Source organism: Apiospora kogelbergensis (genome assembly GCF_038363985.1).
Source record: "Apiospora kogelbergensis strain CBS 113332 chromosome Unknown utg000009l_segment0_segment0, whole genome shotgun sequence".
NCBI lineage: Eukaryota > Fungi > Ascomycota > Sordariomycetes > Amphisphaeriales > Apiosporaceae > Apiospora > Apiospora kogelbergensis.
The window spans coordinates 1,649,216-1,660,624 of record NW_027117426.1 but is presented as its reverse complement, the minus strand read 5'-3'; the positions used below and the strand labels follow the sequence as shown (position 1 = coordinate 1,660,624).

The following is an 11,409-nucleotide window of genomic DNA, read 5'->3' as shown; positions in this document are numbered from 1 at the left end:
ACCACCTGCGTCATGTTTCCGGCTGCTTCGGACAGATGAGCAACCTTTTCCTTTAGCTTTTCTTTGTCTTATCTACTTGGATTACTTAAACATGATTTTCACACCGCAAGTTCTCGTCGTGGTAGCAGCCATAGTGCTGTCGCTTAGCTATGCCTTCAGTTGGATATCCACGTGGAGTCGAAGAAGGGCGTTCGCTGCCTCTTATGGTTGCAAGCCCGTGCCTCAGCTTGGTCGACTGCGAAACTGCTATTTGACTAGTAAAGCATGGAAAGCTCGAAAGCTCCTGGATCTGCTACACTGGAAGTATACGGCCATTGGCAACACGCACGAGAGCTCAACCGTAGGGCTGGGCACCATCATTTTCACCGTCGACCCGGAGAACCTCAAGACGATATTGGCAACCGACTTCCAAAAATGGGATCTGGGTCCTCGACGGAGAAAGCTACTTAGCCCTCTGGTGGGCGTGGGAATTTTCACTTCGGACGGCCAAGCCTGGGAACATTCAAGAGTGAGTGAACCTTTCCACGGTTGGGTAACAGATGTGTATCTGCCAGTCAGACTAACACGCTGCACTTGTCGCACAGTCCTTGATTCGGCCTAGCTTCACTAAGATCCGCATGTCGGACTCATCGATGTTCGAGTCGCATTTTCAGAACTTCTTGTCCGTTCTGCCGCGCAAGAACGCAGTGTCTGGCCTGGTCGATGTCGATCTTCATCCGCTGATCTTTCGCATGACCCTCGACTCGGCCTCCGAAGTGCTCTTAGGTCGGTCCTTCGAGTCTCAGCTTCAGACCCCGACATCAGCCACGCAGGGCTTCATGGAGGCGTTCGACTACGCACAGCTCAAGACCCATAGCCGTTATCTCTCGGACAGAGGCTACATGAAGCCGCTTGGCATGCTGATGACCTCCTTGTTCCCAAACATCTGGAACACGTTTGACAACTCTTGCTCCACGGTTCACCGTATCGTGGATGGCATCGTCGCCGATCATCTCGTGTTCCTTGAACAAAGAGCTCTTTACGGAAGTCAGGACGAGAAGGAAGCGGATGCTGCGGCCAACAAGAAATACGTGTTCCTAGAAGAGCTCGCCAAGGAAACAAGGAACCCAATCGAGTTGCGTGACGAGGTTCTCAACATGCTCGTAGCTGGTCGAGACACGACGGCTTCGCTCCTCACCACGTCGTTATTCATGTTGGCCCGCCACCCGGAGATTTGGAACCGTGTGCGCACTGAGGTCATCGATGCCGTTGGTTACGATGAGATACCTGAGTATGAGACTCTGCGCAACCTGAAACAGCTGCGTAATCTCTTCAATGAATGTAAGACTTCATGGACACGCCCTTACAAGTACTAACTACGGACGTAATGCTAATGAAATGCTGCACTCTAGGCTTGAGACTATGGCCCCCGGTGCCGCTCAACTCTCGAGAAGCCAATGTGGACACGGTACTGCCCAGGGGAGGAGGCCCTGATGGGCGATCCCCTATTTTCATCAAGGCGGGCCAGTCCGTCAACTACCACGTCTACTCTATGCATCGACTGCCCAGCATCTTCGGCGAGGATGCTGACGTGTTCCGCCCCAGCCGCTGGGACGACCCAAAACTCCGTCCAGGATGGGGATATATCCCGTAAGCCACCTGCTCTTCTTGGCCTGTCTAATCTTGATGTTTCTGTCCACTAATGTGTGTAACTTGCATAGTTTCAACGGCGGACCCCGAATCTGTCCAGGACAACAATTTGCCCTGACTGAGGCGGCCTATGTTCTGGCTCGTTTCATGCAGCATGTAGAGTCTATTGAGCGTCGCGATGTTGAGTACGATTGGGCTGAGAGAGTGGCCCTGGTCACGAAGGGGCGCAACGGTGTAAAGGTTGCCCTCAAGATGGTGGATAGAGATTAGGGTGGGGTGGGAATGACGAGTGTGAATAGCCCAGTTCAAATGTAAACTAGATTGAAACATCAAAAATATGTGCTACACAGTAATACCTTGTTGTCCCAAAACTCATGTGCATATCCCTTTCGTGTAGAAAGACTCACCTGTGGCTATGTTGTTGCTGTACATACAGAAAATACCCATTACCCCATTAGACATTATCATCGATTTAAAGCTACGAAGCAAAACGAGAAGCTGATTGGATACTTGATATTGGTCAATGTCAACACTCTAAGCTAAGGGGGACAACGATTCTACCTATGAGAACCAAGTGCATAAAAAGCATAAGATTTATGTAATTTGTCTACTGATAATGCTTGGTCTGCTCCCGAACCTCTGTATCCTTCTTCTTTTCCGTCTTTTCTCAATTTCATTTTTCCACAAGGTTGTCGGGGAGCCGGTTATCACAGACCCCCCTTAGTGGCCCCTTTCTGGTGGGTTAAATTACTCTTAATTCTATTTTCGGACAAGCTATATTAGCTAAACTAGCTGCATCTATAACCTATTTTTACCATTTCGATATCCCCACGAATATCTATTGCGCATAGCTTTTGGAGTGTTTCCACATTCAACGATATGATTGGTCCAGCTCCCCCAAGAATTTGGCTGACAGGTCAGGCCGGGAGCTGAAACGATGACACTGATCGGCAGCCCTACCAGATCCCGGCTGGCTGACTCCACCCCCTGACCTGACGGTTTTGGCTTAGCTTACTACTTCCTCTCTACCCCGGCTTAGCAAGACACAGCCCCATGAGTTTACTCTGTCCAGAGGTGAGATTAGGGGCCCAATCGTGTGGTGTTCTGTAGATGGTAGGTGAGTATACGCACTGACTAGAGACAAGTGCTATCCTTGTGCATCATCGCCTCTCAGCCCAGCATTGAAATATCAATATATGTAACCACCGTCGTTCGTCTCGTCAGTTTGATATCCCAATTCTACATACTCATCTTACAATTTCTTTCCCTTATCATATACCCAGCAAGCTTGTATTCGTACTTGTATTATTCATCTTTCCTATAGCGTCATCAACTGCACTTCTTCATTACCATCAACCACCACATTCTACCTTCACAATGAACTCCAAGCCGATTCAACGTTTCGAGACCCTCCAGGTCCATGCTGGGTGAGACACACCAATCTAATGCGATTTGCATTTCGGAACCAAGCACTGACTCTTTTGCCATTAGCCAAAAACCAGACCCTGCTACCAACTCCAGGGCGGTGCCTATCTATGCCACAACTGTAGGCAACATTCCTGACATGATTTTTGTGCACCCGTTGGGCAGACGACTAATCTCCAAGAACAGAGCTACACCTTCAATGACTCAGCCCATGGCGCCAGGCTATTCGCGTTGAAGGAATTTGGCAACATCTACAGCCGGATCATGAACCCCACAGTCGATGTGTTCGAGAAGCGAATCGCGGCGCTCGAGGGCGGCATCGCCGCCGTCGCAGCTTCGTCGGGGCACGCCGCGCAGCTTATGACCATCCTGACGCTTGCGCGGGCGGGCGACAACATCGTCTCCACCTCGTCGCTTTACGGTGGCACCTACAACCAGTTCAAGGTGCTGATGCCTCGCTTCGGCATCACGACCAAGTTCATGCGTCCCGGCCACGACGCCCCGAGGACTACGCCGCCGCCATCGACGACAAAACTCGTGCCGTCTACATCGAGTCCATCGGCAACCCCAGCTACAACATCCCAGATTTCGAGGCGATTGCCAAGGTCGCCCATGACCATGGTGTTCCTCTGATCGTGAGTATTTTCCATCTATCCTTGAACCCCTCAAACTGTGCAATCACTGACTAATCCTGAACCAGGTCGATAACACATTTGGAGCTGGCGGTTACTTCATCAGGCCAATCGATCACGGCGCTGATATTGTGGTTCATTCCGCTACCAAGTGGATTGGTGGCCACGGCACCGCCATGGGTGGTGTGATCGTTGACAGGTGCGTTTTATCTCGACCACTAGACTGGGAGATCACAGACTAACACACACGACAGTGGGAGATTCAACTGGGGCAAGAACGCCGCTCGGTTCCCCGACATGGTAGAGCCCGCACCCGGATACCACGGCCTGAAGTTCTGGGACACCTTGGGGCCTCTGACGTTCATCGTGCGCGCTCGCATCGAGATCCTGCGCGACCTCGGGGCATGCCTCAACCCCTTCGGGGCCCAGCAGCTGATCCTGGGCATGGAGACGCTGAGCCTGCGCGCCGAGAGGCACGCTTCCAATGCACTGGCGTTGGCGCGATTCCTAGAGAAATCCCCTTACGTGAACTGGTACGTAACTAGCTGGCAACCCTTATTCGCCTTCGTCGGTTTCTGATACTAACTCGACTCTAGGGTATCGTATGTCGGACTCGAGCACCACGCCAGCCACGAGCTCGCCAAGAAGTACCTCAGGAATGGCTTCGGTGGCGTGCTGAGCGTAGGCATCAAGGGTGACCGCGGTAGCCAGGTCGTGGACGGGTTCAAGCTCATCTCCAACCTGGCCAACGTCGGCGACGCTAAGACCCTTGCCATTCACCCTTGGACGACAACGCACGAGCAGCTGTCGGACGAGGAAAAGATTGTTTCGGGCGTCACCAGGGACCTGATCCGTATTTCTGTCGGCATCGAGCATATCGACGATATCATTGCCGACTTCCAGCAGTCGTTCGCAGCGGCAGAGGCTGCCGCCGCCGAGACAATCAGTGTCAAGGAAGGCAAGATTGACTCTGATGTTCAATTAAACGGGCACAGTCAGAACGGCCAGTCGCAAAACGGTAAGCTGGAGAATGGCCACTTAACAAACGGACACCTGGAGAATGGCGACATGTCAGCAGAGAGCCTGGCACATATGGACGAGGTGGAGAGTCTGGAGCAGATGCAAGCCATGTCGGGACAGCCTGACTCTATGTTGGTGAACGGATTTTAAAGCGAAACTAGGGTGGCCATTATCATTCATAGACACAGGAATCTGCAAAATTTAAAAAATAATTTAAAAAAAGAAGTATCCAATTTGACCTTGAAAATGGGCAAAAACATACACCGACAACGTTATGACAAGAGTGGGATTCGAACCCACGCCAGTTTCCTGACTACGATGCTCGTCAATTCAGATGAACTGAAAATCCTGAACGTAGCGCCTTAGACCGCTCGGCCATCTTGCCCTGGTGGTGACAGCAGTGGTGCTGGTAAATCGCCAGATAAAAAAGTCCATATCGACTGTTCAAAGGTTTGAGTCAGATTGGTGGGCGACGACGAGGTTATTAGAAATCAGTAGGTGCAGGCTTCGTTGGGAGTCTTTCATTGCTGCCGACCTCGCTGGGGCTTGGAATGAAGCTGATGGAATTGCGGGGCGACTTCCAAAACGAGGTGGCAGCACCAACATTTGACAATAGGCATTCTTTCCACAATTGTAAACTGCAGGTATCATAGGAGGGTCCTGCAACTTAATAGAGGCGCCTGTGTTATATATTGAATTTGAGAAGTATTTATTATGTGACAATTTATGTAACGCTGACTTGAAATGCTCAGAAGGAGCTTGCCCAAAGAATGACCGAATGCCGACTCGACTCCAATTGTGTCCGCGCCGCAGCCTCCACCTCCAAGTTCCTCAATTTGCCAAAGAAGTCGCGCACCAGGCCGTCCAGCTGCTCTGTCTCGATCAGGAACGCATCGTGCCCGTCCCGGCTCTCGATGACGCCCAGGACAGTGTTCGGAATGTTCTCAAACAGCACCTGCTGCTCCTGGATGGGGTAGAGGATGTCGCTCGGCACCCCCACCACCAAGGTCGGCTGTCGGATGCGCGCGAGAGCCCGCCCGATCGCCCCGTCCTCGCCCGTCGAGTCGGGGGTGCAACGATCGCGACTTACGTCGTGCGTGTCCATCTTGTCGAGGATGTGCACGTAGCAATTGGCGTCGAAGCGCGCGTTGAACTTGTCGCCGTGGTACTTCAGGTAGGTCTGGACGGAGAACTGGGGCTCATCGACAGTCGCCTTCTCTTCATCGTCGTCCCCCTCCCCGTTCAGTGGAGAAACCGATACTGTCGTCACTTCTGTAGGTTTGGAGCCGAAACAACCTTTGGCAGGTCTAGTCTCGGTATTCGACTTGATCCGACGTGGCGCCATTCTCTTCCTCCTGCCGAACCTCTCCTCGAACGAACTGTACGAGCGATACGTCATGAGCGCAGCCATTCGGGCGGCGGCGAGCCCCGCCTCGGGACGTTGTTCGTCGCTGTACCATCCGTCACGGTAGTTCTTGTCGCAACGTATGCTGCTCCGCTGGTTCTCGTTGCACGCAATCTGCCATGCCCCCTGTTTGGCAGCGGTTGCGACCAGTACCAGAGACCTCACATAATCCTGACCATAGAGCAGGGCCCACTCCAAAGCAGTCATGCCTCCCATGCTAGGACCAATGACGCAGTGTAGCGACTTGACACCAAGAATGTCCAGAACATACCTGTGTGCTCTTTTGACAATAGGATGTCAGTGAGGTTATCGGTCAGGTTGATTAAGGGGCTTGGTCTTACCTGACATCATCACGAATGGTCGTCGCGGGAAAGCTAGGTCCGTAGCACTCCATCGCCTTGACATTGGCATCTCGGTAGGTCAACGGACTCGAGGACCCATATGGACTACCCAGCACATTGCAGCAGATGATGCAGTACTGGTTTGGGTCGAGTGCGGGATTCGACCCGCTCATCAGTGTCGGCCACCATTCCTCGATCGCCGCATTGCCTGATAATGCATGGCATATGACGACAGCATTATCGCCTCTTTGATTGAGCAGGCCGTGGAATGTGAAAGCGACCACCACGTTCCGTAGCGTCTCGCCAGACTCCAATGTGAACTCTGGGATCGTGATATAAAGCTGGGATGGTAAGATGGATGGCCTGGAGTGATGTTTTTGACCACCCATCTCACGGTTTTCGTGGTTCTGACTGGGAAGATGCATATTGGAAAACTGAGTAGGGTATCTATGTCGTCACACTGAAAACAACTATGGTGAGTGTTGGCTATGATTATCTTTGGCGTAGTGTTTACTGGTGCATGCTATCCTTATTTCAACAGGCCATTTAGCTGTAATGTGTTAAACCACGAGGATTGGGACAAAAATAGCCCAGCGGCACGTACATGGTAGGCGACTCTAGGTCTGACAGCCGCTTAATTAATAATAGATAGCTCAGCATTGTGCGGTGGCTTCCTTCGCCCCTGGCCGAGGCCCTCGGCACACCCTGGTCTGTCATGATAGATGTCTCACAGATAATTGCAACCTCGGGTTGGGGCTGTGTCCAGGCTTATGGCGGGTTGTAGATCAGCTATGGCAAAATACGCTTCTCACGTAGTGGCTGGCTGACCTGTCAGCCAAAAATGACCCAGTCAGTATACGCATTCCCGAAATAGGCAATTTTGTCTGACATAAGCTAACACAATTGGCTCGTTGGACTATGTTGAAATCAACTACGCAGCAATATGTTCTATTTTGGGACGTTGTAATGCTTGTAAGTCGCAGTAATGCGTACGTGGTTGTTATCACTAGACAAAGGGGTTGATAGCGACAGTGCAGCAGCCTGCACAATCAGAACACCACACCAAATTTACCTATTCCGAGCTTGTTCTACGCCGCTATTCTAAGATATGTCCGAATTAACGTCCAACCAGAGGGTAGTTCTTGTTACAGGGTAAGGATCAATATCATGAGCACCATGGCTTTGAGGGCACAATTCACTGACATCTGAAGATGCACACCTGGGGGTATAGGCTTTGCCGTAGCACAAGAATTTCAAGCTCGAGGCACGTTTTCGCTTTTGTCTATAAAAACTCTTGCACCGTTGACTAAATCCGTGCAGGATTCCATGTTATCGCCACAGCGCGGAGCAAGACCGCCTTGACCGAGATTGCCAAGCACGGCTTGAGGGCAGTCGAGCTGGACGTGACGAGCGCCGCTAGCATCGCCGCATGCCGAGAGTCCGTAGGGCGCCTCACGAGCAAGCTGGATGTATTAGTCAACAACGCGTAAGTGTCCACATTGAACTTATAACGTTTCCAAGAAAGACACGAGAACTTACACAAAACACTCTGAACCCCTCAGCGGTCGCGGCCTCGTCGTGCCAGCCACCGACATCAACATAGACGATGCCCGCGCAGTGTACGAGACCAACGTGTTCGGCGTCATGGCCATGGTGGAGGCGTTCGTCGATCTCCTGATGCCCGCGCGGGGCCTCATCATCAACGTCGCGTCCGTCTCGGCCGTCGTGCCCTACGTCTTCGGCTCCGTGTACGCGAGCAGCAAGGCCGCCCTGGCGAGCTACTCGCGCACGCTGCGGCAGGAGCTGCGGCCGCTGGGCGTCCGGGTCATGGTGGCCATGGCCGGCGCCGTCCGGAGCAACATGGGCAACGAGACGGTCGTGAAGGGTCACCTCCCCGACGACAGCCTGTACGCCCGGGTGCGGCATCTGTACGAGGCCCGTCGCGGGTTCTCGCAGAGGCAGACGACGGGTCCCATGTCCACAGATGTCTTCGCCTCCAGGCTGGTAGACAGTGCGCTGGCAATGGAGATGCCGTCGTTCTGGCGGCCGTGGTTTGGGCGTCCGGACTGGTTTTGGTGCGGCGGAATGGCACAGCTCTTGTACTGGGGCAGCCTCTTTGGAGAGTGGGTGCTAGATATTGGAGCATGGAGAAAGTTTGGGCTGGTTGAATTGGAGCATCTGGTGACGATAGATGGTCAGTCAGGGGTCAAAGCTACGACGGAACATATGAAGGTTCAATGAGCGCCGGCGCAGAGTCGACTGACACAATTCATTATATTAGATATAGAAGATTCTCATTTGTACATTATCATATGTGTATTTCCTCTGCGGTTGAGCTGTAAGTATGTCAACTGTGCTTGATCACGTCACCTCAGTTGCCCAGAACCACCTATTCATAGAATTTCGCATTGAAGACTTTATTCATGATCCGATTAATATTCTTTGTACGTGTTCGGTTCAATTTCAAGCTGCCAATCCAATAGAAACAAACGCCTGGTTCATATGAGATTCGTAACGTATAGAATCGCGAAGTGATATAGTAAATACAAATATATAATCTTTCAACTACTTAGCCAACTACACATATCAAATTTCTTATTCTCCCTTGATTCTGCGTTCCAGAGCACAGTAGAAGTCGAATTGGCAGTTGATTCGGTGCTCGTTCTTGGCTGGGAGAAGCTTGGTGACTGTTAGCAGGAAGGAATAGTTGAATGAGAGGCACCGTAATCACCTTGTACTCGCAGATCAAAGCTGCTATCATCTTGTAGATTTGCATCAGGGCAATGCCCCGACCGATGCATCCCCTCGTGCCAGAGCTGAACGACATATCTCCGCGGTCCATGCGGCTTCGACGCTCCCTGAAGGCCTCTGTTCCCTCTCCTGGCATCTGGAGCCATCGCTCAGGTAGAAACAACTGTGGGTGCTCTCCAAAGCTTTTCTCACTAAAGGCTGCCACAGTTGGCTTGATGCCCACGAGCGTCCCCGCAGGAAGCTGCGTACCGTCGGGAAGTACCATGCCCTGTGCCCCTGCCACGCGGGCCAAGGGGTTGAAGCTGTCACTTCCCCGCAATCGAACACCCTCACGCACCAGGCCCTCCAGGAAAGGCAAGGGCTGGAGCTCACGCCAGCTGGCAGGGAAGCCGGCTCCGGCATCCTTCAGTTCACGATAGAGCCGCTCTTGTGCGTCCGCATTCTTGACCAAGTACTTGATGATCTTGTTAATGACGACGGTTGAAGAGCCGGTACCAGCAACCACGTTAACCATGCAATGGGCAATGATTTGTTCCTTGGTCATGATGTCGCCATACTTCTCGCGTGCGCTGACGAAGTGCTCCAGGATGTCGGACTTTCCATTAACACTACCGTCAGCGGTGAATCTCTTGATACGCTCTTCCACTTTCTGTGTAGTCAGCCGATGGAAAACAGTGGCTTTCTGCGCTTTAATGGTGCGAATGAAAAAGCTCGCGATGTCATGGAGGATCGGCATAGGCATGGTGACCTGCACATACTTGAGCAGGAATTTGGCTGGAAAGGGGTTAGTGTGAGTCCTGACATCCTCCAGTGTAGACGCGTATGATACTCACTCTGCCAGATCAAGCCGACGGCGTCTTTGCGTTTCTCCAAGTAGCCCAGGGGTTCTCCATAGGTCATGTTACCCTGCACATCGTACACATCTGTTTCAGGTCAGTTTTTGCGCCGCAGACTTGAGAGGACAATAGTCGGAAAATACAATAATGCGCCCATTTCCCGAGGTTCGTTTCTTTCCCCTGTTCATTCAACACTTGAAATAATGACGCCAAAATATCATTGATCCGAGGCTCATACTGCGAGATGGTGCTGATAGCGTAGGCATTTGCGACGGTTTTTCGCAAGGTCGAATGAGACTTGGCGTCGCGAACGGAAAAAAGGTTGTCGGGGCCCTTTCCCAGCGGCTGGGCAGCCCGAATAAGATCCGACTGTAGAAGAGGAACTGTTAGCCCCAAATGCCTCCATCGCGACAGGCCGTCTCACCTTGTCCAAAGAGGCCTTCATGCCATAAATGATTGGAATGGCGTCCGGGTCCCGCACGCTCACCCGTCGTGGGGATACTCTGACTACATCGCCATACTGGTCATGCAGCCGACGCAAGTAGCAAACATCGGTGCCATGCCATCGTTGAGCCTCAATCCACGAATGCAGGTTGCTGTAGCGTGCCAAAAGGGGCCGGGGATGTGGCTCAGGCCCGCATCCCGGCTGGCTTTGACGTGGAAGGCGATAAAGCCGAGGATGAGACCTGCCACAAGCACAAGAGCAAGATTGCCGTCAAGCGATCTTAGCGCATTCGACATGTTCGATAGGCCTCCTGTGAGCGCCATGACCAATTCGTCTGAGTGAAGACTTGGCCCGGGTGGTTTCGGTAAGATGTGTTCTGTATCGCGTGGATTTCCAGCTCGCCGCCGAACTTCGTCACTCCGTCGTTGGGCTGGATATGTTGAGAGGAAACGGCCTGCCCCATTAAATGGAAATTGACACTTCTTTAAACCAAAGTAAAGTGATCTGATTCCGTAAAGACACTTGCAAATACCTTGATGAACAATTGCTTATATTGCTCATAGTTAAGGGACTTGTTGACCGGTTGCTGCTGTGGCTTGACCACCAAGGTGCCAGTCAAGGTGCCAGTCGCTGCTGTCAGTCACTGCTGATACAGGCCGAGCTAAAAATACAGGCGGGGACCCTTCTGGGGCATGGGCGCCTGGGGCCTGGGGCCAACTGGCTGACAGGGCTGACATTGGCTGGGCGGTTTGCAGATACAGCCACAACTGTCAACATGTGGAGAACTGGAGAACATGACCCTGACCCGTCTTACTTACTGAGTCTTAGTAAGGTGGCCATGATAGCCACGATAGCTCCGACACTTGATCCCAAAATAGTTCAGCTGTGTCTTGTTTTAGAACCAAGCTAGTTCAAGCAGGTCGCT

The 11,409-nt window shown here is 52.2% G+C and overlaps 5 protein-coding genes across 5 annotated transcripts; 3 read left to right on the top strand and 2 right to left on the bottom strand.

Moving 5' to 3' along the window:
* Window positions 1–91: 91 nt before the first annotated feature.
* Window positions 92–1,899, top strand: PG998_013579 (cytochrome P450 alkane hydroxylase; the record flags this gene model as incomplete). Its single annotated transcript, XM_066880395.1, has 4 exons — window positions 92–508; window positions 585–1,320; window positions 1,392–1,629; window positions 1,701–1,899. The coding sequence occupies 4 exons, from the start codon at window positions 92–94 to the stop codon at window positions 1,897–1,899; spliced, it is 1,590 nt and encodes a 529-aa protein (XP_066724534.1).
* A 1,107-nt stretch (window positions 1,900–3,006) lies between these two features.
* Window positions 3,007–4,856, top strand: PG998_013578 (PLP-dependent transferase; the record flags this gene model as incomplete). Its single annotated transcript, XM_066880394.1, is given in 7 exon segments — window positions 3,007–3,056; window positions 3,121–3,175; window positions 3,241–3,591; window positions 3,609–3,689; window positions 3,755–3,885; window positions 3,941–4,219; window positions 4,283–4,856. The coding sequence occupies 7 exon segments, from the start codon at window positions 3,007–3,009 to the stop codon at window positions 4,854–4,856; spliced, it is 1,521 nt and encodes a 506-aa protein (XP_066724533.1).
* Window positions 4,857–5,454: 598 nt separating this feature from the next.
* PG998_013577 (uncharacterized protein) lies at window positions 5,455–6,877 on the bottom strand (the record flags this gene model as incomplete). Its single annotated transcript, XM_066880393.1, has 2 exons — window positions 5,455–6,382; window positions 6,453–6,877. The coding sequence occupies 2 exons, from the start codon at window positions 6,875–6,877 to the stop codon at window positions 5,455–5,457; spliced, it is 1,353 nt and encodes a 450-aa protein (XP_066724532.1).
* An 897-nt stretch (window positions 6,878–7,774) lies between these two features.
* On the top strand, window positions 7,775–8,693 carry PG998_013576 (NAD(P)-binding protein; the record flags this gene model as incomplete). The annotated part of the gene is made up of 2 exons (XM_066880392.1): window positions 7,775–7,938; window positions 8,015–8,693. Coding segments are annotated over 2 exons (843 nt in total), but the record flags the coding sequence as incomplete, so codon positions are not given.
* A 354-nt stretch (window positions 8,694–9,047) lies between these two features.
* PG998_013575 (uncharacterized protein) lies at window positions 9,048–10,724 on the bottom strand (the record flags this gene model as incomplete). Its single annotated transcript, XM_066880391.1, has 5 exons — window positions 9,048–9,131; window positions 9,175–9,977; window positions 10,037–10,126; window positions 10,183–10,408; window positions 10,464–10,724. Coding segments are annotated over 5 exons (1,464 nt in total), but the record flags the coding sequence as incomplete, so codon positions are not given.
* Between the last annotated feature and the right edge of the window lie 685 nt (window positions 10,725–11,409).